Source organism: Coenobita brevimanus, chromosome 103, assembly GCF_032717465.1.
Source record: "Coenobita brevimanus isolate Jiangsu-jjx chromosome 103, ASM3271746v2, whole genome shotgun sequence".
NCBI lineage: Eukaryota > Metazoa > Arthropoda > Malacostraca > Decapoda > Coenobitidae > Coenobita > Coenobita brevimanus.
Genome location: NC_137056.1, coordinates 5010856 through 5038500, shown reverse-complemented (window position 1 = coordinate 5038500; position 27645 = coordinate 5010856). Strand labels below are relative to the sequence as shown.

The following is a 27645-nucleotide window of genomic DNA, read 5'->3' as shown; positions in this document are numbered from 1 at the left end:
TTTCATGCAACGTTGTTGAAGGAGTGCAAAACAAAACTGGCTGTGCCACTACAACTGCTGTGCACCAAGTCACTCAGCTCAGGAATTATCCCTTCAGCACTAATGGTGGGAATTATATCCCCAGTACACAAAGGAGGAAGTAAGGGTCTCACTCAGCACTATAGACCAGTGACCTTAACATCTCACTTTAAAATTTATGGAGAGAATTGTAAGGAGTAGACTGGTTGAGCAACTTGAAACAACATCAGCATGGAATGAGGGTCAGCACGGATTTAGAAAAGGAAGATCTTGTCTTTCGCTGCTACTTTTGCATTATGAATATATCCTGGAAGGCATACGAGAGGGCAGGAATGTAGATGTAATCTACCTGGATTTTGCAAAGTCCTTCGACAAGGTAGATCATGGTATTGCTTTACATAAGTTGAAAACACTTGGCGTGTGTGGAAATCTAGGTAGATGGGTGCATAGTTTCCTGTCCCACAGAAGACAGCAAGTGACAGTTCAGGAGCACCTGTCTAGGTCCAGTGCAGTGATAAGTGGTGTTCTTCAGGGCTCTGTATTGGACCCCTTGCTCTTTCTGATTATGGTGGGTGATATTGACGCTGAACTGGAACATACGCAGGCCACATCATTTGCAGATGACGCTCGAGTCAAAATGAAGATTGAGACCAAGGAGGATGTGGCCCTTCTGCAACATGATGTGAACCGCATGCTGCAGTGGGCGGACAGAAACAACATGGCCCTAAATGGGGAGAAGATTGAGGTTATTCGGTATGGTCAACAGAATGATATCAAACACTCAACTCTCTACCCAGTCCATCAAGAAATCATCACAGCAAAGGAACACGTATGAGACTTGGGAGTATATATGAGTGATGATGCGACCTTCTCCCATCACATCAGCAAAATTGCAGAGACAGCTAGGAAACTGTCTGGGTGGATTCTAAGAACATTCTGCACCAGGGACAGGGGGTGTATGCTAACACTGTGGAAATCCATTGTTCTACCCAAACTGAAGTACAGTTGTCAGCTATGGTAACCACATAAGACAGATGATATAATGAAACTAGAATCCATCCAGAGGGCCTTCACAAAGAAAAATGAAGGTGTTTCCCACATGAATTACTGGGAGAGGCTGCAGGAGTTGCAGTTGTACTCACTGCAGAGGAGGTGAGAGAGATACCCGGTACCTAATAATTTATGTGTGGAAAATTCTGGAGGGAATGGTGCCAAATGTGGGACTGCAGGTCAACTTGCACCCAAGAAGAGGAAGATTGTGTTATGTGAGGAGCACAGAAGCCATAACACAACGACTAAAGACCATGGTACATTACTGCTTCTCACAAAATGGGGCTCACTTGTTCATTGCTGTGCCAAAGGAGATCAGGGAGCTGATAGGAATCACGGCTGAATCCTTCAAGCACAGACTGGACAAATGGCTAACAAGACTGCCAGACATCCCTCCAGCACCAGGATGCACCAGCACAAGTCCTAACACCCTGCCGGCACTGCGGGAGACAATGAGGAATGTGGAGATGCCTGGTTACAGCGGAGGCCCACCTCCGCTGTGTCCATAAGGGATGTAACTCTACAAAGTAAGTAAGTAAAGTAAGTAAACCCCTGCAACTGTGTGTTTACTGATGATCCCGGTGACTGAACCCCCTAGTGCATCGGACAAACTTTTAGGTAAATATTTCCTTTATTGCCATTCCCTATTTTTGATGTTTTTTTCTTCCAAAATGATAGTTTTTAAGTTCATTTGAGTGTTTGGAGGCCTCATTTGTTGCCCAAATGAATAATAACCATAATATGACTGTGACAATCTTAGTTACCTATAACCCTGTGGGAGCTCTTGAGTGCCACCTAACCTAACATAACCTAGCCTAACCTAAATAAAGTAACCTAACTTACACTGATGGTCCTTTTTGGCTCATCTGACAAGCTAAGCTAGGCTATCTCAACCTAAGCCAACCTAACCCAAGATCATGGAAATTAAAAATATTCATAAAAAATAGAAATATTCATTTGCACACTAAAAGACACACACAGGCATACACTGTATGATTGCACAAATCCACTGGGTATGGTAAGATTGCCTGCTAAAGAAACGGCAATAAAGGAAATAAATACCCAAACCTAAATGTATCTCACTTGATTACCATACATTTTGGCAGATACCTACCATATCTAGAAAGCATGTTACGTAACTGGGGGGCTTTGTCCCCTAGATCCCCCCAGTTATTACAGCTACCTCACAGTGTGCATAATTCAAGTGACATAAATTTCAACAGAAACCTACTTAGGGAAGCTTGATTCCTAACTGGGTGGGCTTTGCCTCCCAGACCCCCCCAAACCAACATTTTAGAAAAGCCCACTATAGCCTATACACTGAGCTGTATATAAAAACTAACAAAGAATCCTGTCTACACTTCATTCTGACAGAAAATTTTGAAATACCGCATCACTGACGTACCGTACATAATTAATGGAAGCAGTTTACAGAAATTTACCTTTGGTACATCCACATTTGTCAGTTATTTCAGTGTGCTGTATGAGGATCTTCTCAGTGGTATTTCCATCACAAATGCATCCATATGGAGATTTCAGTATCGTCAAGTACAGTAAGTAATTTCTTCGATTGTGATGTGTTACCTTCACTTTATAATGGCTCCCATCTCTAGTGGTGCTGAGGCAACTGAAGATATCTAAACTTTGCCATTTCCCTAAGGTAAGCTGTTTTTCAAGGTTTGAGCGGCTTTGACGGTTAGGTTAAGTTTGGGTTAGTTAATGACACCGGAGGGAGGGGTCTGGGGGTGAAGCCCTTCCAGTTAGGACAATGTTAGGTTTAGTTTGGTTATGACAGGTTAGTTAGGGAAGTTAGGTTTGATATGGGTAGATTTTTCACATATTTCGATAGATTTGGATTTTGTTCCTTATTTGACTTCAGACAACGTATTTCAGTTGATTTTGTTTATTTTATTCCGTATCTTACTTCATAATCCCTGAGGGATAGGAGTCATTTGTGATAAATTGTCTTAAAATCAATTTAAATATGTTGAAAATCCTTGATCAAAAAAGTGAAAAACAAAAGAATATTAAGCCCAAAACATCATACCTTAAAGACAGTGGTTTCCAGCCGTTTCCAATTCTCGCCCCCCCCCCTTACTGAATGACGTTCCCTGCGCCCCCCCTTCCTCAGATACTGTATTTTACTGGCATAGTGTTCACATGTCAATAATATCATTGATTCTTAATCTTTGAAATTGTTTATATATTCAGATAACTAGATTTCATATTCATATCTGAAATATTTTCTCCATATTTAGAAATTACTGAATTCCATCATAATTCATAGTTTTCAAATATAATTACCCTCTTTATCATGCCTTTGTGCCCCCCCAGGCAGTCCTTCGTGCCCCCCTAGGGGGGGCATGCCCCACAGGTTGGAAACCACTGCCTTAAAGAGGCGTAATTTAAGCCTCTTCGGCTTCCTCATTATTGTTGGTGATGGGAGCTATCACAGGGTGAAGATTGCATGTTACGATCAGAGAAATTACTTACAGGATGATACTGAAGTCTCCATAAAGACACATTAGCAATGGAAATGCCATAGAGAAGACCCTCCTTGATTTGGGGATATAATATCACAGAGGACATTGAAATAACCAATGGATGTGGGTGCAACGAAAGAAAAAAATTCCTTTACAGATTGCCACCAGCCTGTGGTAGACATTAACTTTCAGCCCCAGCTATGCTGGATGATAAGTATATGATTTTCTGATTTTTTTTTTTCTTTCCTTTGTGTGTGTGTGTGTGTGTGTGTGTGTGTGTGTGTGTGTGAGATTTTTGGGATTTCTTAAGTGGCCAGTTTTCAGAAAAGCCCCACCTACCAACTCTTACCCCATAATGTTTTTTTTTTTTTTTTTTTTTTTTTTTAAATAACAGAACGGAGGAAGGAAAAACAAATGGGGAAAAAAAAATAATCATGTTGGTAATACTTTTTACAGTCCAAAAGCAAGCAAAGTACAGCAAGCCATTTTAGGCATTAACCTACTATGATCCCACTTTACATAACCTTGACGTAGGTAATTCAGTTGCAGCCAGGGCAACTCCAACTGTACCTCAATCATTGCATCACAGAGCCACCATCCAGTACACCATGAGATGCTGTTTGTTATATACTACTGTATTATTGATTTCCAACAAGTGCAGTAAAAGATAAGGTGTTTATATAGGCTGTGTGAGATATAAATCAAACACCTGAAAATAAATGGTCAGTGTTTGGGCTGAAACTGTTTTATACCCAGCCTACTCACTGCTTTCTGTTTACAATATCATTATCTGTTATAATTTGAAGACCCTTATCCTGCATCCTTGGCCAGGGCACCAGGGTTAGGTTTGGTTAGGTTAACCCAAGTTTGGCCAGGTTATTGGTGATAAAATTTTTCTATGTAGTTTCCCTCGACCTTTTAAACCCATGGTCCATGTATCATATATTGTATCAACTTCTCAGAATTACACCCGACCACTCACTTGATGTAATGTTGCCTACTTCTTCCTTCACCTGTATCATTCTTTTTCTGTGTCTGCCCTGCTCTTTATCTCTTTCTCCCATCCTTCCTATCATTTGTTCTTATTCTTCTTTCCACATCAGATGGCACTACACTGAAACGTGTCCCTATTGGTTTCCTGTAACTCAGGAAACTACAGTATTTACAGTGGTGGGTGATAACTAATTAATGAAGTGATGTGGAACCTACAACATTGCCTGTGTTAACTGGGAGGAGAGACACAAATGTGATGTCCATTTAGGAATCAAACCTTCACATTCTTCCTCATGCCTCGCTGTTGCAAGGTGCTGACTTTGTCAAGGAGCATCAATTTTCCGAACAGGATGGCTCTTTAAGAGTGATTGATGGGACTGATGGCCAGTTATTCAGCAACAACAACACCCAACTAACTGTCACTGAAATTAACATGTTCATTACTGAACCGTTTATGGGATTAAGGCATCTGGCAATAGATAGATAGATAGAATACTGAACCAGCAGTTGTAAGCACTTTTCTCTTATAAGCATCTGTTGCAAATGCTTTCTTATGTACCAGTACTGTAACTAGTAAGTAAAGAGGTGGAGGGAGATTTCCATCTTTAATTGCATCTGCATTAAAATGAGCAAATATAACCAGCCCAACCTATTCTATCCTAACCCAACCTCACCCAGCTTTCTCAAAGATTCAATAATGGGTGGAGCTAGGCAATTACGTAAACTTAATTATGAACATATTAATTTCTGACTTTGTTTGTTGGGTGTAATTCTGAAATAATACTGGTGCAGAATCATTTTATAGTGCCCATGCAGCACCAGTGATCATAATTCCCAAATATCCCTTTGGTAAGTGGGCAATCAAAAGCCCAGTTTGTGCAGAGAGCATTATGTTGGATATCCTTTGGAACTACAGTATACAGTGTTCATTTTGCTACTGAACTGAAACTGTGTTGATGTTGTGGCCCCAGGCTCATCTGGATGTGAACCTGTTGGACTGCAGGACACCGACCACTTCAGCTGGGGGCTCCAAGAGATCTTTAGTTGAAATTATGTTGAAGGATTGAGTGTGTTGTGAGAGTGAGGTGAGTAGGTGCATCATGGTGTAAGGGGCTGCATTACAGTTAGGGCATAGTGGAATAATTGTCTTGTTATCTCTGTGTGCCCTCTACTTATAGCCAAATGCCTGAATCTTGCAAGGGGTAGCCAGAACTGAATTGCCTCCATTTCACCATTTCCCTTGCCATCAGGCTCCTGTTCCTCCAACTTACACCACTTACAATCATGTGGTAATTGGTATACCTCTTCCCCTTGTACTGTACTTAATCTCCTCCTCCCCCTGTACCCTTTTACCTCACGTATACTTTTCTAGCCAATCTGTCATGTTTCATTCTCGTCACTTGGCCAAACCATCTTGGGGTGGCTACCTCTGCCGCCATCAGGCACATCTATATTATCATTACAGCACTCGTATTTTCTCATTTGTCTGTCAGTCATTTTGTTTAGCTCCTCGTTCACCTCTTGTATAATTTATTCCAATGAAGCAGGGAAGGGTGATGGCGGCATCATAACCTTGGCCAGGTAAACTTGTGTCCTTCTGTAAAAGGTTTGTTTCAGTGGGATAAATGTCTGGTGGGGATTTTATGAAGGATGGCATTTGCTTGTAGGTCTTGGATAGCTGTGATGGCTGTTTGTTTGTATATACCAATACAATATTGTGTGTATTGCTGGTAGGAAGAGCAGGGATGATGATGTGGCATTGTGTAATGTTGGGAGGCATTTATTTATTTATTTAAATTGGTGGTGAAGCATAGTTACAGGGGTGGAGTGGATTCTATACTGAGGTGATGAATAATGTTTCTTTCAGGTTCATTTGATCCTTGAATGGTAGTACATTTATTTATTCAAGTGATCTATACTATTTTGTCATTTTTGTACATCAGCATACTGTATTATTAAAGCTTTGCACTGTATTGTGTTTTTGGAAGCTTTTCCATTTTTGTGGCAGCTAGAGTGAAACCCTGGCTTTGAGCTGACATAAATTATTGTTATTTAGATAGATTATTTTTAGACAGTTTTGAGTGATTCCATCTGAACACAGTTTACAGAACAGTATTAGCTATGTTGTTTCAGTAAAAAAAAAAAAAAAAGGAAATTGTGGAAAAGGATATAGGCATGAAGTATTAAGTTGCCGATTAGATAAAGAGAAATGCACTGAAATGGTAAGCTATGCACTTTTTCTAAGAATGTACATAGCGTAGGTATGATGCCAAAAATGAGGTTGAAGGTAACATTGGGCAATGAAGATTGTATGTGGCATTGAAGGTAGAGTTTATCGTTGTATCAGAGAGAGGGAGTGAAGCTGAGGAGTTACTGGGAGAATGAAGGAAGTAAAGAGAAACAGAGTAACCTGTAGGCATTTCCATCAAATCCTTCTGTTTAACCATTCCCAGGAAGAAGTAAAGTGTATGAGACGATAATTTGAATGGTAACATCAACTTCCTGAGCTAAGGTAGAATGCACTGCCAGTCACAGCACATGGTACTTACTGCAATGCTTTTTGTATACTGTACTGTATATTGTATATACCGTGTTTCAGTCTTTTGTAGTATATGGTTCATTACATTCCAGCTGCTGGTATTGTTTGTTTGCCTTAGCTTAACAGAGGTTTCATCCTTTTACAGCTCAAATCCTGTAGGTCAGTGGCACAGTATCACAACACTTTGGCTCTGTGTCTGATCCATAGCACTTCTTTATGACTAGCATCCTATTCTTATGTTAATAACGTGTTAGCAGCTTGGCATTCAAGATGGGGAGATAGCAGTTTTAGGCTAGGCTGAAGTGAACAGAGTGTAAAGTAGTTGCATTGTGGCTAGTCCACTTAGGTTCACAACTATATATCATCCTTCACATTGGATGTGTTTGTTGCATAATCTTTCTTTTTTTTTTTTTTTTCCAGTTAAGGCTACAATGCCTCTCTTCACTGTGGTGCTAGCCAGACTACTATTTAACGAGAAACAGACCACAAAAGTAAGTGCATATTTTGTATTCCCTGTTCATTTTGAGAGATAATACTGTATTATACCTAAACAGGTCAGTCACAAAGCTTATTATAGTGATGTGTTGCACAGCACTGCAGAGACCAGTTGAAAATAGCTTTCTCTTAGCCTTCTTACAACTTTACTTTTCCATTCTTCATTTTGCACAGAAAACAAATATATATACAGTAGGATCTTGCCAATAACAGTTTCAACAATAATGTTTTCGGCAATAACGGTAAGTTAGAATAGATACCCAGTTTCCATAATAACGTTTGGATTCACTCGATTAACGGTTATTTCGTCGGAAATGTCCGGGCGCATCTTGGATAGTGTTCGTTGGCCTTTCAGGGTTGTAAATTACCTTTTCCTGATGAAAGGTTTCCCACTGTTTTTATCATTACAGTCCTTAAGCCGTACCTACGGTTATTTGTTGACGTTGTAATGGAAGAATTTTACTTGGTACTGAAATGTGGATTCTGTTTCCCAGCTTCCCAACTGAATGCTAGGTTAGGATAGGTTAAGTTAGGTTAGGTTATTAGGTACATTTAAGCTAGGTTAGGTTAGGTTTAGTTAAATGCTTAGGCTAAGGCAGTCCCTTCTGTCATTATGATTGAAAACTCAAATGAGCTGACACAGTGGAACACTGCTAAAAACAACAATCATCGCACCAAACACCTCATGAACCCCTTTAAGGTGAGTTTTATATTACTTATGATGATTTAATAACTATCTATCTATCTATCTATAGCCCGACACCCTAATCCCGCAAAGGGTGGCCGCAGACAAAATGCTTCCAAGTCGCTCTGTCACCCACCATTTGACTACCCTCCCCCCAGCTCATCCCGCCCTCCCTCATATACCTCTCAACTCCATCCCTCCACCTCATCCTCGGTCTACCCCTCCCTCTCCCTCCCTCCACCTCACCTACATACACCTTCTTAGTCAGTCTTTCATTCTCCATTCTCTCCACATGTCCAAACCACCTCAGTGTATTTCTCTTAATCTTCTCAACCACATCCACACCCACCCCACAATGTTCCTTCACTGCTTCATTCGTCAACCTGTCCCTCCATGTCACTCCACATGCTCCTCTCAAGTAACTCATTCCATTGCTCTCACTCTTGACTTGTTCCCCTCTTGCAAGGTCCACACCTCGCTTCCATACGTCAGGGTAGGGATCACAATACTATCATGCAGTGACTTCATAACTTCCATACTCACCTCCCTATTTCTCATCACCGCTTTCAGTGAACCAAAGACCTTCCTTCCCTGCTGTACCCTTTCACACACTTCATCCCCCAAAGTTCCATCCTTACTCATCACACTACCCAAGTACTTGAATGCACTCACATTCTCCATATCCTCACCATCCAACCTCACTGTACATTCTGTGACTTCATTCCTCTCAAACACCATAACTTTACTTTTGTTTACATTAACTTTCAGCTTCCTCCTCCTACACACTGTCCCAAATTCATTCACCAAACCTTGCAACTCCCATTCATCTTCACTCAACAATACTGTATCATCAGCAAACAGCAACACCGGAATCGTCCAAATCTCACCCTCATTCATTAGAGCCACCCCCACATCCACTGCCCTGCCTTGCACCTCCGTTACAACCCCATCCAAGTATATATTAAGCAGCCATGGAGACATCACACAACCCTGTTTCAGTCACACATTGAGATCAAAGAACTCACTCAGCTCACCATCCACTCGCACCGTAGCCCTAGCTCCTTTGTACATACTCTTCACAGCACTCAACAATTTCCTCTCCACCCCATGTAGTCTTAATACCTTCCACATACCTTGCCTATCTATTCTGTCATAAGCTTTCTCCAAGTCCATGAAGGCAGCATACACTTTCTTTCCCTTCTCTAGATACTTCTTCACTAAACATCTTAGAACAAATATCTGATCTACACACCTTTTCCCTTCCTAAATCCCCCTTGTTCTTCTCCAACTAGTTCCTCTGTCATATGCCTAACCCTGTCAATGAGTATTCTACCATATATTTTACCAGTCACACCAAGAAGGCAAATACCCCTGTGGTTACCACATACTTCTCTCTCCCCTTTTCCTTTGTATAAAGGAACAATTATACCTGATTTCCAGTCCTCTGGAACCCTTCCCTCTTCCCAAGCCAATCTACACAACTTCCATATCCACTCCACAACAATCTCACCCCCATACCTCAGCATTTCACCACACACTCCATCAATTCCTGGGGCCTTTCCCATCTTGATCTTCTTCATTGCTTCCACTACTTCCGCCCTACTGATCTCTTCCTTCCTCCTCTCATCTCTTCTTCTCCCAGCCATTCCTCAACCACTTATACTCGCATTGCTCTCACTCTCTAAATTCAACAGATCCTCAAAGTGCTCCTTCCATCTCCTCAATATCTCTCTTCTCCACCAGCAATCTATTATACCTATCTTTCACTCCCCTGTTATATCCCCTTTCACACTGCCTTACTTTCTTTACCTCCTTCCAAAACAATTTCTTACTCTCCCTCCATTTCACACTCAGATTCCTCCCAAACTCTTCATCCACTTTCTTCTTACTCTCCTTCACAAGTCTCTTCACCTCCCTTCTCCTGCTCACATATATGTCTCTCTTCTCTCTCTCATCTTCTCCCCTACCTCTACTCGCTAACCATTCACTATATTCCTTCTTCTTTTGTTCCACAGCTTGTTTCACCTCATCATTCCACCATGCTGTCCCTTGCACACCCTTGCATCTCCTTCTCACTCCACAAACCACCTCATACGCTGCGCCTATTTCTTCCATGAATATCTTACATACGTCTTCCACCCTTTCCATCTGCTCTAGCTCATACCTTCCCAATCTTTCTTCCACTATACTCTTATACTCTGCCATTTTCTCATGATCTTGCAAATTCCCCACTCTTCTCACAGGAGCTGTTTCCTCCTGTCTTCCCCTTCGTCTCCTTAACCATTTTCTTTGCAGCTTTATCTTGGCCATTACTAAGTGATGGTCAGAGACTCCATTCCCCCCACCCTTTCCACACTCTTGCATCCAACACTTGTCTTCTCATTCGCTCATCCACACACACGTAGTCTATCATTACCTTTCGTTCAACAAGTTCACCATCCATCCTCCTCATTACTCTCCATGTATACCTGTGGATCATCTTATGCCGAAAGTAGATGTTGGCTATTGCCAACCCTTTACCAGCACAGATGTCCACCAAAGCACTACCATTCCCATCTACTTCAGCTGGCACACCTCACTGACCAACCACTCCATCCACTCGTACATTCCCAACTTTGCCAATCAAAAGCATTCTCTTGTTCCCCTCAGATTTGTCCATACATGCTTCTACTCTCACCCGAAACTCATCTTTCCTTCTTGCCACTCGGTCCTCTGTCGGAGCGTACACACATACAATCGCCCACGCCTGTATACCTACTTTCATCCTCACCCATACAATCCTTGCACCCACTGTTCCATACTCTCTTATATGCTCCTTCCACTTCTTACATATCATCAGACATACTTCCTCTCTTGCCCTCTCATTCTCATTAACTCCCGCACATATACCTAAACCATATTCCCATTCTCTCACCCTTTCACCTTTCCATTTAGTTTCAGTCAATCCACATATATCCATTCTTGCATCCTCAGGCACCTGAACAATCTCTCTCTCTTTCACTTCATCATTCACTCCTCTCACATTCCATGTTCCCACCCCAGAATGTCCTTTGTCCGTTCCTTAGTCGTCAAATTATGGTCCGTCCTGGTCCGAGGTGCTTTATTCGCTTGTTTAATTAGTTCTTTTTACAGGGTGGAGCACTAACCCACCACCAACCCTTTTAGTTGCCTCGTATGACAAGCAGGGATACTGGGGGAGTATTCTTGAAACCCCCCTACCCCCAGAGGGTAGGAAGGCTTCAAATGAGACAAATGGATAACAGTCCTGGGATGGCAGCACCAAGAAACCCTCTATACATGTACTTTAATGTCACACAAATAATGTTTTCGCTAATCACGGCGTTTTTCTGGCACCATTTAGACGTTATTAGTGAGATCCTACTTTATGCATATATATATATATACACCCACAGCAAATTGACTTAGGACCTACACACGGAATTGCTATTGGAGAGCTGTCTGTCTTTGCTTTGTGTTTCCACCTCTACCAAGTGAATTTTTAGGGCAAGAAGTAACTAGCAACTCCTCTGGTGTTGGCGGGAGGTGATGAAACACCCAACATGTCAATGCTTGCCCAGAAGCGAGAGTGGGAGTATATGTTTCCGTCGCCCTGAGCTTGCACCTCTCATTTTTTGTATGCATTACTGTTTGCCCTGGTAGTTTCATAGAGTCGAGTTGTCATGCCTGGAAAGTACTGCTCAAGGGATGAGAGGGTCTGTATCATTGTATGAATGCAGGATAATGTCCCTATCAACACGATTTGTGAACGTACTGGACACAAATTCGACCATCATGAAGATTCTTGCCACAGCACGCAGCCTGCCACCTGATGTCGTACCAGAGCATATGCATGGCTGTGGAAAGAAGAGGACGACTTCCAGAGGTACAGATATGCTACTAAACAGGAAAGTAATCGACTGACAGCAGCAGAATTGAAGAGAATGCATCCCCTGCTGTTACAAGATGTCTCAGTTCAAACAATCCAACACCACTTGCAGAAGCAGCTGGGTTTTGCCAAGCCACTCTGCAGCCAAGAAACCGCTTCTCACTGACTGCATTAAGAAGCAGCGCATTCAGTTTGCCAAGAAGTATGCACACTGGACATCGGATGAGTGGAGAAAAGTTATGTTTTCCGATGAAAGCACATTTCGAGTGTTCCATGTGCGTTTTGCCAAGGTTCATTGCCCTACCTCCCGTAGTCGATATGACCCTGCTTACGCGATACCGTTAAGCACCCACAATCAGTAATGGATTGGAGGTGTTTCTCAGGTGAAATGGGAAGGGGAGGCCTCTACTTTCTTCTTAAGTACTTGATGATGAATGGTGGCCGGTACATTCAAGTTCTGAAAGATCATTTGTTAAAGTTTTTTGCTATTCGTGTGTGTGACTTTTTCATGCACGATTCAGCTCCATGTCACAAGTCAAGAAAGGTGACAAAATGGCTTCAGGATAATCGGATTGAGGTCCTCGAGTGGCCTGGCAACAGTCCAGATCTAAATCCGATAGAAAACTGCTTGGCAAAGATGAAGAAAATCATGGCAGAGAAGAAGTCACCCAATCTGGACACCCTTAAGACTGAACTGACAAGTGTTTGGTGCAAAGAATTGTCCTTAACTTTAGAGATCAAAGTAATTCCATGCCAAAACACATCCAACTGGTCTTGAAAAACAAGGGAAACATGGTTTCATATTAATGAATGGCATTTCATGAACAAACATTGTGATATACTATGATTTCTGTGTTTTTTAATACCTTGTGTGGGGAGGTCTGAAGTCAATTTGCAGCTGTATATATATATATATATATATATATAGTATATCTATCTATCTATCGCCAGACGCCATAATCCTGTAAGGGGTGGCCATTTGACTTTGAGTTATTGGTTTTACGGGGAGGGGCACTAACCCTCCACCAACCCACTTGTTGACACATAGGGAGCACGTATGGGTTGGTTAAATGGTTACCACCCAGCTTTATAAATGGTTTTTTGGCTTACAGGAAACCATTTGGCTTGTCACTCAATGTAAAGCCACCTGTAAAGGAATATATATGTATATATACGGTATATATATATACATATACCTGTATATATATATATATATATTGGAGAAACACATTACACGCTTGTGTACAAATATGCTTGTATGCTCCTGACTGGGAATCGAACCCTGGACCTCTTAGAGAGAAGTCAGGCACTGATACCATTCGACCAGGCGTGATGAAAGCTGTGACCACTTGATTTTTTTTGACGAACCAGGTAAATCCATTGTGGAAGGATATATTTCAGTCACAACACATTAGGATTATATCATTGCCTTACGCACCTCAGCAAGGGACAGAGCAGTTTTAATCTATCCCAGACACAACATGAGTGTCTTTAGATGTTGAAGAAACACTCATTACATGCATGTGTACAAATGTACTTGTACGGTTCTGACTGGGAATCGAACCCTGGACCTCTTAGATAGAAGTTAGGCACTGATACCACTTGACCAGGCATGATAAAAGCTGTGACCACCTGATTTTTTTACTTATAAAATTGTAAATTCTGTTTCTGTAGCATTGTGTCACACTTTGCTCTCCTGCAGGTATATTTCTCCCTGGTGCCTATCATTGTGGGTGTAGCATTGGCCACTATATCTGAGCTTTCCTTCGACATGCTGGGGCTGATGGCTGCACTTACAGCAACCTGTGGTTTTTCACTGCAAAATATATTCTCAAAAAAGGTTGGTGACTGTAGTTTACATATAGTATTATGATTTACTTATAGTAAAGTTTTGCAGAGTGCAATAAATTCCAATTAACAGTGATCATTCCAAGTGGGAAAGTTGTTGAGAGGGAGCAGGGTGCCAGCAATATACTGTAGACAAATAGAGGTTCCCATACTTTTCCTGATCATTCCCCACTTTTGCCATATAATCTTTGATTTTCTCCATATCCCCCTGAATCTCCCAATAGGGGGAATCCCACCTCCCCTTGAAATTATTTTAAACAACTCTTAGATTTTTAGTTATTGCTTGCCTCCATTTAGCTGTACTTTTGAACATGTAGTGGCAAGAAATTTGCTGATATTATGGAGAATTTTACAAAGCGTTGGAGATGTGTTAGATAATTTGTTATTTTGTACAGCATGATAATTACTTGAGGACCAAATTCTGAAGCAAAAATTAAAAGCAAAAAAACATTTGACCATAAAATACTCCATGTCTTCTTTACCCCTGCACAGTAGTTGACTTTATACACGGGTTTTATTCGCCCCTGTAAAGAGTACAACTCTCATGTGTGGGGAGGCTCACAACATACAGCTCTTCTCAGCAAGGTGGAGTCAAAGGCTTTTCGTCTCATTAACTCTCCTCCTTTTACACGCTTCCTTCAACCTCTGTCTCTTTGCCGCACTGTTCCATATTTATCTCTTTTTCCATCGCTATTTCAATGGTCACTGCTTCTTTGAACTATCTGCTTGCATCCCTCTACCACTGCGGTGGGCATGTAGCACCCATCCAGTAACCAATTCTCATCCCTTTTCTGTCCACCTCTCTAATGCAAGAGTTAACCGTTACTCCCAGTCCTTCATGTATGTAATAGGTCAGCTCTGAAACTGTCTGCCTCTTCTGTATTTCCAACTGCCTATGATCTCCAGTCTTTCAAATGCAGTGTGTCCAGGCAACTCAAAATGAACGGATCTTAAATTTGGCTCAATGTTATATTTTTTGTTTTTCTTGGGGGGAACAATCTGCAGGCTCCTGACCTTTGGTTCCTTTTTCTTTGCATAAAAAAAAAAGCCAACTACATCAAAAAGGCAACTTTAATCATTTTGGCCATATTTGTTCATTCCCCTCTTGAATATGCAGGTTTCTTCCAAGAGGGGAATTCCCTCTCATTTGGAAACCCTTGAGATAAACAGTAAAGCCTCATTAAATTGAACCTTACCATATTGGACTTTACTTTTACCAGATATCTGAAACCTCATTGGCTTCATTCTGTACCCCAATCCTCCTGTACTTTATTCTCTCATATTAAGCTGTCTGATATAACTGATTTTTTTTTTTTTTTTTTTTTTTTTTTTTTTAGGTAAGGAGAGACTTTTCAAACTGAAGAAGGAGGATGTTGTCTTCACTAGTCTCATTGCTAGTAGAGGTCCTTCCTTGAGTAAAACTAATTTGCAGTAGTGTAATTAAAATAAGAATTTCATCATCTGAGTGCAGTGGGTAACTTATTGTTGTTGTTCTTCCAGGTGTTGCTCGACACGGGGATGCACCACCTGCGTCTGCTGCACCTGCTGGGTTGTCTGGCACTTTGTATGTTCCTTCCTGTGTGGATTCTCTTTGATGCTCGCACCATTTTCTATGATGATTCACTGGTAAGATATTTTTCCTTTTACCACATTCAGGCTGTCCTTATTATTAGTAGAGGTTGTGTTCCAAAATATGGCAACTTTTTCCATACAGCTATTGCTGTAAATTGGGGAAACTGGCATATTACATCTTTAGATAGCAGATGAATATGGATGGGCATTTTTTCTGTAATCTCAGGGCTCTTGTTTGGTGAGCCACAGCTCGCAGATGTGAGTATTTTTTTCCCATCAGCAAACAAGTTTTACATGCAAGTCGCCCTTTGGCGAGGAGAAAATACATCCATTTCAAAACCCAGTAAACTACAAAATAAGTAAATCTCATTTAAATGAACAAAAAAAGCACGCTGTGATTGATTATTAAGTCTTTCCTTGTCGCCATTGTGGATGTTAAAACATCATTATATGATTCTAATCATCACAGTGTGTAAATAAATAAATAAATTTATTGCACGTAAAATATTTCTGCTCGTAGTCAGTTTGGTTACTAAAAATGTATTTGGCTGGTAAATCTGAAACCTTAGGAGCCAAATGGCTTGCAACCATCGGCAGTTAGCAAGAGCTCTGAATCTACTGATGACTTAGTAGCAGAGAAGAACAAAAAACTGACTCATAACAAGGACTTATTGTATTATTATACCTGGACAACACTGTAAAATCTCAGTTGTTGAGGCAAAATGTTCAGATGTTTCTGTTGTGAGTTTTGTTGTAAACCCAAATTTAATCCATCCATTCATCATCCAATCCTACCTTGCCCCATGAGGAGCGTAGGAGCCCGGGGCTAGGCATGTTGGTCCTGACATTAAGGTGAGAGTGACCAGCCTCACTCATCCCTGAGTGGCATTACGTGAGCAGTAACCCCAACCATCCCTTGGATATAAACCTTCACCCGCCTCAATCCGATTAGAGCACCGCCATTACCCACTAAACCACCAGGTGCCATAATTTGGTTATATGGTTACCACCCAGCATAAATGGTTTCCTGGTGTACAGGAAACCATTTGGCTTGTCAGTCACTGTAGAGTCACCCATAGGCAGAGGAAGAGGAAAGAACGAAGGAAAGAAAGACAAAAGAGGGAGTGTAAAGTCACCCGCAGGTAGAAGGACGAGGAAAGAATGAAATAAAGAAAGAATAGGAAGGAAGGAAAGGAGGGAGAAGAGGAAAGGGCAGACACCCAAGAGCAACAATACATCGAGTGAGTGGATGGTGAGTGCCCCCACTTACCACTATCATGTATTTGAAGTATTATACTGGTAGTTTGTTATGTTTTTCAGTGTCATTATACATGTTATGCTCTGGTTGTTTATATTATTGCATATACTATACTCAGTTTACTTTAACTTGTCCTAAAATTGCCATCTTTCATCTCTGAATACTAAGTTGTAGCAAGAGATTAGCACTAGAATATGATGCTAGTCAGAATGAAGTGCTATGGAAAGGATACAGAACTGTAGCATTATCTTCTTCTGCCACTGAGTCGTGTGAAATAAGCTGCAAATGAATGAAATTTAGGCCAGGTTAAGGTGAGATTCCTATAGTGTACTAATTATGAAATGAATTCAAGAGTTCATGGACCCCTGTACAATAATAAAGGTGAACGAAATGAGTGCAAGAATTATCGTGGCATAAGTTTATTGAGTGTGGTAGGGAAGGTATATGGAAGAATTACTATAAAGTGAGAGAGATATCAGAAGTCCTTGTGAGTGATGAACAGGGTGGCTTTAGGAATGGTAGAGGATGTGTGGATCAGATATTTGCGATAACACGGATGGTGGAGAAAGCTTGTGAGAAGGACCGTAAGGTGTTCGTGGCATTCGTGGGTCTGGAAAAAGTATACAACAAAGTACACAGATAAGGATTGTGGAAGGTTTTGCTCATGTACGGTGTAGGGTAGATGGTAAGCTGCTAGGTACCGTCAAGAGTTTTTATAATGGTATTGAAGCATGTGTAGGGGCATGTCGTAAAAATACCCCCGCTACTACCAATACACCAGTCCTGTATGAGACAGCCCTAGCATGTATTCAATATGGACGGTGGGTGTTAGCGCCGAAGTGGTGACATGTAGAGGTGTATGGTATGTAGGAGGACTGCTGGGCCTTGATAGCAGGCTGTGAAGCCTATGCCCAGAGTCGGACACATAAAAAAAAAAAAAAAAAAAAAAAAAAAAAAAATGGGCATGTAAGTAAATGGCTCATGTTCGGTGTGGGCGTGTGACAAGGATGTGTGATGTCTCCATGGTTGTTCAATATATATATGGATGTGCTGATGAGAGAAGTAAAAACACGAGTAGTGGAGAGAGAAATGGCATTGGTAATGAATGGTGATGGATGGAATATCTCTAATTTGTTGTATGCTGATGATGCAGTACTACTTGCAGATACCACACAAGAACTTGGTAGACTAGTGCAGAGTTTTGCTAATGTCTGTGAGCATCATTCCTTGAGAGTAAATGTAGAGAAGAGTTAAGAGATGTTTATTGAGAGAGAAGGTGACTCCCACTGTGATGGTAGCATGAATGGAGAGAGACTGGAATTGGTGAGAGTTCAAATACCTGGGTACAGTTATAGAAAAGAGAGGAAAATGTGCAAAAGAAGTGGAAAGTAGAGCTACACAAGGAAGGAAAGTAGCTGGTGCTATGAAGGCTTGATAAGAAACAGAGGCTTGAGTGTTGCAGCTGCACAAGGCGTACATGAAGGAGTGTTAGTGCCAACTGTAACATATGGATGTGAGAGTATGGTGTGGCATGAAAATGAAAAGTCAGGTGTAAGGGCAGTGGAGATGAGACTGGTGAGGAATATATGTTGAGTACAGAGTGGATAGGATATGAAATAATGTGATTTGTGAAGGAAAAGAGAGTGTACTGAGATCTATGGTCTTGTGGAGAGAATAGATAACAATAGAGTGGTGAAAAAGGTATGTCTGAATTTGAAGGAGGAAGGAGGTGATGTAGGCCAAGGAGAAGGTGGAAAGATACGGTGGATGAGTGTGTGAGGAAGAGAGGTATGGAAGTTGGTGAGGCTAGGGGACTGACGAGAGATCAAGCTGGCTGGATGAATGTTGTGAGAAGAAGCACATGATCAGGGATTTAGCACCCTCTTTTAACGTAACAGCGTTCAGATTGACTCTATGAGAGACTTTTATGTGAAGCTACAGAATGTGGTGAATGTTTTTGGCGTAACAGATAGAGCTAGGATTCCGGGGGCTTGAATGATGAGTGAATGGAAGCATGGCCCATTGGATTGGGCAAACTTAGGCTGTCTGGACCTGCTACTTCTCACCCCGCCCTAGAGTGGGAAAGGAGGTCCGGATGATGATGATGATGATGATGATATAGAAAATGAAGCATTACTTACTGGTCTGATATTCAGAAAGCGTGTGACTGCATGACTACACTGTTTTTGTTTTTGTCATTGAGGAACAAAGCTTAAATGGCAACAAATAAAAAAGTGACATATGAATATGAATGAAAGATGGTAAAAGAGTTAGTGTGAGTTGCAGAAAATTTGCAGAGTGCATACAGAGAGTGTTTGGTAAAGAATGCTCAAGTAGTTTGTAGTGTTATGAGGCTGTTAGTAAGAAGAAAACACACGTTCACTCTTGTCCGGTACTGTATATGGTTACCTGATGTTTTTTAATTGCCTCTCAAAGGTCTACTCCTAGTCTAACTTCTCTCTCATCTTAAATGTCAGGACCAACTTGCCTAGCCCCATGCTCCTATGCTTCTCATGGGGCAACATAGGATTGGGTGATAGATGGATGGATTAAAATGAAAACAATCTACCAATCTATAGCTAGATGCCATTATCGTGTAAGGGGTGGGATTTGTCTTTGAGTTAGTTGTTTTACAGGGAGGGCCACTAACCCTCTGCCAACCCACTTGTTGACACGTAGGGAACACATGTGGGCTGGTTATATGGTTACTACCCAGTGTTGTAAATGGTTTCCTGGCTTACAGGAAACCATTAGGCTTGTCACTCAATGTAAAGCCACCTGAAATGGAAAGAAGAATACTAAAAAGTGACCGGAAAAATGGGAGAATAGGAAGAGAAGAGGGCAGACTCAGAAAAAGAATGATAAATGTGAAGGAAGAAGTAGGCAACACTGCACCAAGTGAGTGCATGATGGTCACCACCACCTACCACAGATGAAAACAAACCTCATAAATTTGTTTGTTCTCACAGCTGACGAGGAGAGATCCCCGAGAAACGATATTTCTGCTGCTAATGGATGGAGGGTTAAGCTGGTTGCAAAATTTTGTTGCCTTCTCCATCCTCCACCACGTGACACCACTCACCTATGCTGTCGCCAATGCCACTAAGCGAATCTCCATCATCACAGTCTCCCTAATACTTCTCAAAAATCCCATCACATTTCCCAATGTTGTTGGCATGTTCCTGGCCATTACGGGGGTTCTTGGTTATAATAAGGTAAGAGAATTGCACTTGGATTTAGCTCATTTCTGTACACCACCATGAATATATATAAGTTTTGTATGTTTTTGATACTTTCAGATGACTTTTCAGCCTAAGAAAGATTTCATATTGAAAAGTTCTTGAGGACATAGTGTGATCTTTTTGAATAGCTTTTCATCATCATCATCCGAACCTCCTTTCCCACCCTAGGGCAGAGTGAAGAGTAGCAACATCCAGACAGCCCAAGTTTGTCCAATCCAATGGGCCACATTTCTATTCACTCATTATTCAATCCCCTGGAATCCTGGCTCTTATCTGATATGCCAAAAACATTCACCACATTCTGTAGCTTCATATAAACGTATCCTGTAGTCAATGCGAATGCTGTCATGTTAAAAAGGGGTGCCAAATCCATTCATTACCTAAATAAAATCATATATAGAAAGCTAGAATAAAGTACAAAGTATAGCATTGGATTGCAGGAGTTAATGTTTTTAACACTAGATGCCCATATTTAAATGAATTCCACAAAAACTGGAAGTTTTTCACCAAAAAAAATGAAGGGTTTTGTGAAGCTCAAATTAATTAGCTACTTCCTTGGAGAGATGTTGGAGGCAGTGTTATCCTAGGATGATAGGATAGCTATCTTACATCTGTGACCAAGCACTCCAGGGCTGGGGTAGCATTTACCTTACAACTGTGATCAAGAACTCTGGGGCTGGGGTAGCATCTACCTTACAACTGTGACCAAGCACTGTGGGGTTGGGGTAGCATTCATCTTACAGCTGTGACCAGGCACTCTGGGGCTGGGTTAGCACTTACCTTACAACTGTGACCAGGCACTCTGAGGCTGGGGTAATATTTACCTTACAACTGTGACCAGGCACTCTGGGATTGGGTTAGCATTTCACACTAATTGCTGTAGCACATTTTTTCTAACCTGATGAAGATCTTTGAAGATCTTTAACTGCTTTCAGATCAGTTGATGGTCAGATGTAGTCAGATTGGATGGTCCGTTTGTCTAGTAGTGAAGGAGACTTGTTTGTACCTCATTGCTAAGGCTTATAAAATTTCATTCAACCACAGCTTAGTATTCAGGGTGTGGAGTGGCCCAGTTCCATTAGAAAAACAGAACAGTTGTAGTAACCAAGGAGACTCCTTACTATCTGTTCAGGTTGTGAGATATACCCTTGTCTCACAGGTAAAGACAAACTGTCTGTAGCTAATGCACTGGGAGCATAAGAACTCATCTGTGCACCTTCTAAGAACTCATCTGTGCTTAAGGTGCTATAAGAAACCATCCCTGTCCTGATGCTCCTCAGATACTGTAGATCGTATCGTATCACATCATATAATTTAGAAAGGCTTCGACTCGCATGCATGTGTCGTCCTTGGTCACCTAATGGCATCGCTCCACGCTGCTCGATCTCTGGCAGCCTCCCTGTTCAGTCCCACATCCCTGAAGTCACACTTTATTACTTCATCCCAGGTCTTTTTTCGCTTTGCCTCTCAGTGTTCACACCTCTCACCTTCTGCACCCGGTAGTCATCTTCATCCTTTCAACTTGCCCAAACCATCTGTCTACACCTCATCACAACACCATTACATTCAAGTCCCATCCTTCCTCTCAACTCTTCAGTTGCAATCCTAGCCCCCCTAGGTCTTGCATTCATGGATGCACTACACATTCTTCTAATCATTGTCATTTCTGTATGTTTGAGCCTGTGAATATCCCCTTCCTTTATTGCCCAGGTCTCACAACCATACAGCATTACACTCCTAATATATGCTGCTTACAAGGATCCCTTAGCACAGAGGAAGAGGCCTATCAGTATTAGGAGAGGCAACAGCTTCCAAAACTTCCTCCAACTACTGTTTACCCTAGCGTATCCAGCCCCAGCTCCAGCAGATAACAAGGCCCCCAAATAACAAACTCTTCCATACATTCAAGTGACACTCCGGTAAGATCATTCCTTTCACGCCTCTCAGTCTCTACACACTCTTCCCTACGCACCGCACATGTAAAATGTGCATTGTTTTGCATCTTGCCTCTGATAACACTGCATCTCATATGCACCCACTTATCACAAATCATAAACACTTCACAAGATGCAGTTAGTTTCTGTTTCCTTGTGACAAACTGCACATGGCCACACTTCTTTTGCTTTGACAGCACCACCACCACCCCTAGATGTCATCACATTTGTTTTCATCACGATGATGATGATCATCATCTATTCCATTGTTGCCCCATGAGAAGCATATGAGTCCAGGGCTGGGCAGGTTGGTCCTGACATTTAAAATGAAAGTGACTAACCTCACTCATCCCTGAGTGGCATTATGTGAGCAATAAACCCCAACCATCCCTTGGATATAAACTTGCACAGGCTTAATCCGATTGGAGCACCTTAATTACCCACTAAACCACCAGGTACCATAATTTGGTTACTGTATATGGTTACCACCCACTGGAGTAAATGGTTTCCTGGTGCGCAGGAAACCATTTGGCTTGTCACTCAATATAGAGTCACCCGTAGACAAAAGGAAATGGAAAGAATGAAGGAAAGAATGACAGAAAAGGAAGGAAGGAAGAGAGGAAAAAGCAGTCATTCGAGAGCAGCACTACATCGAGTGGATGGTGAGCGCCCCACCTACATTTGTTTTATCCACACTTACTCTCAAACCCATGTACCCTATTCTGTCTCTCCACTTTCTGAATATTTCCTCTTCCTCCCTTTCATTCTCTGCAATCAACACAGTGTCATCTGCTTACGACATTTCCCATGGAAATTCATTTCTGAAGTTATGGGAGAGAGCCTCAACCACCATGAAAAACAGTACGGGACTCAAGACTGACCCATGATGCACACCAGCATTTACGAAAAGCTCATCACTCAAGTTTCTGTTGTCACCTGAGTGCGAGCACCCACATACTTAGCCATAACCACTCTTACCAGTCACTCCTCAATCCCAAGCTTTGTCATTCCCCACTTCACCCCCACCCTTGGGACTTTGTCAAAGACCTTCAAGTCAGACAGTGAATAATGCATCAGTGGTCCCTTTGCCTGGCATAAATCCAAACTGCATCACATCAGTATTCTCTCTCTCCCCTATTATACATTTAGGACTCTCTCCATTACCCTCATTACGTGGTCCAAAAGTTTTATGCCTCCATGATTTCCTTTTTCTAGGTCATCATCTTTCCCGTTAAACACATTTATAGTGACACTTCAGCCAGTCATCTGGAACAGCACACTCATATATCATTATCGTCATCATCATCTAATCATGTGTTGCTGCACAAGGAACGTAGTAGCCCGGGGCTAGGCAAGTTGGTCATGACATTTAAGATGAGAGTGACCAGCCTCATTCATCCCTGAGTGGCATTATGTGAGCAATAAACTCCAACCACCCCGTGGATATAACCCTACACAGGCTCAGTCCCGCTGGAGCACCTCAGTTATCCACTAAACCACCAGGCAATATAGTTTGGTTATATGGTTACCACCCAGCGTATTATGGTTTCCTGGTGTACAGGAAACCAATCGGCTTGTCACTCAGTGTAGAGTCACCCACAAATAGAAGAGGAAAGAAAGCAGGAAAGAAAGATAGAAGAGGAAGGAAGGAATGAAGGAAGGAAAGAAGGAAGCAAGGAATGAAGGGAAGGACAGTCACCCGAGAGCAGCACTACATCAAGTGACTGGATGGTGAGCACCCCCACCTACCACAACACTCATATATAATGGTATTTATTAAATCAGTAACTAAACCGACTCCTGTATCTCCTGAGGCCTTCAACATTTCAGCAGTCAACCCAGACACCCACCACTTCCCCAACTGCATCCTGCCTATTGCCATGCTCACAGTAGTGGTATCAATCAAAGGCCAATGGCCAAACATCAGCCCTGTATAGTCTCAGACCTCCCTGTTCCAGTCAAGCTCCTCATTTAGCAGCCAGTTATTATGCTTCCTCCAGTCTTCTTTAATTTGCTCACTGCCTACCACTACCTGTCATCATTTTTCACAGACAGTTCACATTATGATATCCCTGTTTTCCCTTTTCATCTGATTTGCTGCCTTTAACACCACATTCTTCCTTTCAGTATTTTTAAGGCTATCCAGGAAAAGTCTCTGAGACTCATATTTTGCCCTGCATTCTCTTTTTTGGCCCTTTTGCTTGGCAGCAAAGTAAATCTTCTTCTCCCCTTAACTGCAGCTCCGACTCCCTCATCCCACCACTATGTTACCTAATGTTCTTGAGGGCCCCTTGTCCATGCACACACCAAATCAGTAACTCTCAAGAGATTGTTCTTGAGAGCTTTGCACTGCTTATTAACACTTCTGTCCACAGCTCCCTGTTCAGACACCAGTGTACTCACCTCTCTGTAGACAGCATTCCTGCTTGGTTTTTCAGCTTCCATATTTTCCTTCTGGATGCATAGGTACTCTTAATCACCTGCTTCTTCAGCACCAATTCACATATTAGTAATTTGTTTTTCTGCACACTCTTCACTCCCTGTAACTCACACATCTTCTTTAAGCTCCTGTCCACTCTCCTGACCAGAAAATAGCCAGTCTGGTTGCTATTACCCCCAAACTCTTATGTAATCAGCCTACTGTCCCTTTTCATAAAATGCATTTTGCACACAGTTATGATCAATGCCTCCCCAAACTTGAGTATCCTTTCCCCTTCTTCATTCCTTGTACCATATGCGTATCCCTCGTTCACCCCTTCATATCCTTCATCTGCTTGACCCACCTGACCATTCAAATCAGTACCCAAAACTACAATCTCATCATTCCCCTTACAACCAAGCACACATATCAAGTCATCCCCTTTTTTTTTTTTTTTTTTTTTTTTTTTTCCCCAATCCAAGCCAACCTGTGGAGCATATGCCAGTATAACTGTAATAATGAGTTTACCAAACAATGTTTTCACGGCCATAATCTTTTAATTTACTCTCATTACATTCATAACATATTCCACCCATTTCTTCTTGACCAGCATTTCCACACAACCATGTCTGCTTACACTTTTCTGCCGAAATAGCTTATACCTATAGTTCATCCATCCATCCATCATCCAATCCTACATTGCCCCATGAGGAGCGTAGGAGCCTGAGGCTAGGCAGTTGGTCCTGACATTTAAGATGAGAGTGACCAGCCTCACTCATCCCTGAGTGGCATTACATGAGCAATCAACCCCAATCATTCCTTGGATATAAACCTTCACTGGCTCAATCCGATTGGAGTGCAATAATTACCCACTAAACCACCAGGCACCAAAATTTGGTTATATGGTTACCACCCAGCATAGTAAATGGTTTCCTGGTGTTCAGGAAACCATTTGGCTTGTCACTTAGTGTAGAGTCACCCACAGGCAGAAGGAAGAGGAAAGAATGAAGGAAAGAAAGACAGAAGAGGGAGTGTAAAGTCACGCGTAGGCAGAAGGACAAGGAAAGAATGAAGGAAAGAAAGACAGAAGAGGATGGAAGGAAAGAAGGATGAAGGAGAGGAAAGGGCAGACACCCAACAACAGCACTACATCGAGTGAGTGGATGGTGAGTGCCCCCATCCACCACTATATACCTATAGTTCTTCCCAATATTTGTCCTAGCTGAACTGCCCCTGCACCTAACTTCCTGTAGACAGCAGACATCCACCTGCCTCCCACTCAGTTTCCACCACTTCCACCCCCCTTTACCCTTCAAACTGCCCACATTCCAAAATGCCACTGAACCCCTTAGTTGATTTGGTGCTCATAGGCATGCTTTGTTTCATTCTTGTTATGTTGGTGAGTAAGTAAAGGAGGAGAAGGACCATAGACCCTGTGTGCCCATAGTCCCAAGTTCAGGGAGGGGATCAAGGACCCATAGTCCACCAGCCATGACCAGTGACTTTGGCAATGGGTCATAGGTCTTAAACATCAGTTCAGTAGTAGACATAATAACAGGAGGTGACTAATGCTCAAGACTCTGCAGAGTATATATAAACCTTCATAAATAATAGGACCTCACAGCTAAATTTACTGAACACTGAGCAACATAGGTAGGCTTTGCAATGTCCGCTCCAGAAATCATTATTTGCTTTCTCTGTTTCTTAATAACATGCCACCTGGGTCCTGCATCACAAAAATTAAAGTTTTGTCAGGGCCAAAAACTGTTTCTCAGGTCCTGAAAGAGAGGAAGATAGTAGAAAGGAAGGCCAGATCCTAAAAACTAGACATTGAACCTAAATCCAAGGCTTTTATGTCTGTATATTGTGGATAATATTAGGTTTTCATTATTCTCTGCTCAGCAATCCCTGCTGTGTTAGTCACCATTTACAGAAGGCAGGGAGTACCTGAATAGTGCCTATACTGCATCTTCTTTCGTGTTCCCGTGGACGGATGACTATAACTGTACATCCCATTATTGATTAAGTAAGGAAAGGTCTGTACTTGTTTCAGGCCAAGTATGATGCCAACAAGGCCAAGAAGAAGTCAGCAGTGGTTCCCCTGAGCCAGGTGAGCAGCTCAAAGTACTGGGTGGGCAGCAATGGTGTTTCTTCCACCCTACAAGAATTCTACAAGCTGGGGCAACAGCCATCTGCCCTGCAGGCCCCTCCCTTCCATCCATCATATGCCTTCAATCATGTTGGGTCAGCTGGGCTTGGGCCTTACCCGAGAATGCCAAACACTGTGTCAGATCCTAAAGTTTCACAAAATGGGTATGCTCACTTCAACAGTAACTCGATTTTAGATCCAAAGACAATGGCCAATGGTAGTGCAGGGGCTGTCTAAGGATTGGAGGTATGTAAAGCACAAAAATATATTTTTATACATAGACCAGATCCATCACAAGTGTAATGTAGCTTAGTAAAGTGATGTGATATTTTGAATACTGTATGATAAGTGAATATGTTGGTGGTGGGAGGTTTTTCAGCAGTGGGTGTTATAGTTAGACTTGGTGCCTTTCTGTAGTTTTTAGTCTCTTGTTGTTTAATGGCACTCTTGACAAAGGACTGTTCAAATGGTATCTGTACCATATATAATGGCATACAAGAAGACCTTCGGAACTTTAACAAACTTGGATACAATACAGTAAAATGTGAGTTTTAGATTCTTATGGTCTGTGTTATAATTGTTTATCTGTACCATATATAATGGCATACAAGAAGACCTTCGGAACTTTAACAAACTTGGATACAATACAGTAAAATGTGAGTTTTAGATTCTTATGGTCTGTGTTATAATTGTTTATCCACACACTCAATGTAGTGCTGCTCTCAGGTGACTGCCCTTTCCCCCCTTCCTTCCTTCCTCTTCCGTCTTTCTTTTCTTCTCTCTTTCCTCTTCCTTCTGTCTACAGGTGACTCTTCTTTGAGTGACTAGCCAAATGGTTTCCTGTGCACCAAGAAACCATTTATTATGCTGGAAGGTAACCATATAACCAAGCTATAATGCTTGGTGGTTTAGTGGGTAATTAAGGCACTCCAACTGGATTGAGCCTGTGTAGATTTATATCCAAGGGGTGGTTGGGGTTTATCGCTCACATAATGTCACTCAGGGATGATTGAGGCTGGTCACTTTCATCTTAAACATCAGAACAAACTTGCCTGGCTTTGGGCTTCTGCATGC

At 41.9% G+C, this 27645-nt stretch overlaps 1 protein-coding gene across 1 annotated transcript in view; it reads left to right on the top strand.

The window, feature by feature from the left end:
* LOC145415571 (solute carrier family 35 member E1 homolog) overlaps nucleotides 1–26808 on the top strand; it is a 30421-nt gene extending 3613 nt beyond the window's left edge. Inside the window, exons 2-6 of the mRNA XM_080284793.1 lie at nucleotides 7504–7574; nucleotides 13852–13989; nucleotides 15498–15623; nucleotides 19797–20042; nucleotides 26476–26808. Of these exons, the coding sequence (XP_080140919.1) occupies nucleotides 7504–7574; nucleotides 13852–13989; nucleotides 15498–15623; nucleotides 19797–20042; nucleotides 26476–26808 (914 nt within the window). The remainder of the gene's footprint in view (nucleotides 1–7503; nucleotides 7575–13851; nucleotides 13990–15497; nucleotides 15624–19796; nucleotides 20043–26475) is intronic.
* The last annotated feature ends 837 nt before the right edge of the window (nucleotides 26809–27645 follow it).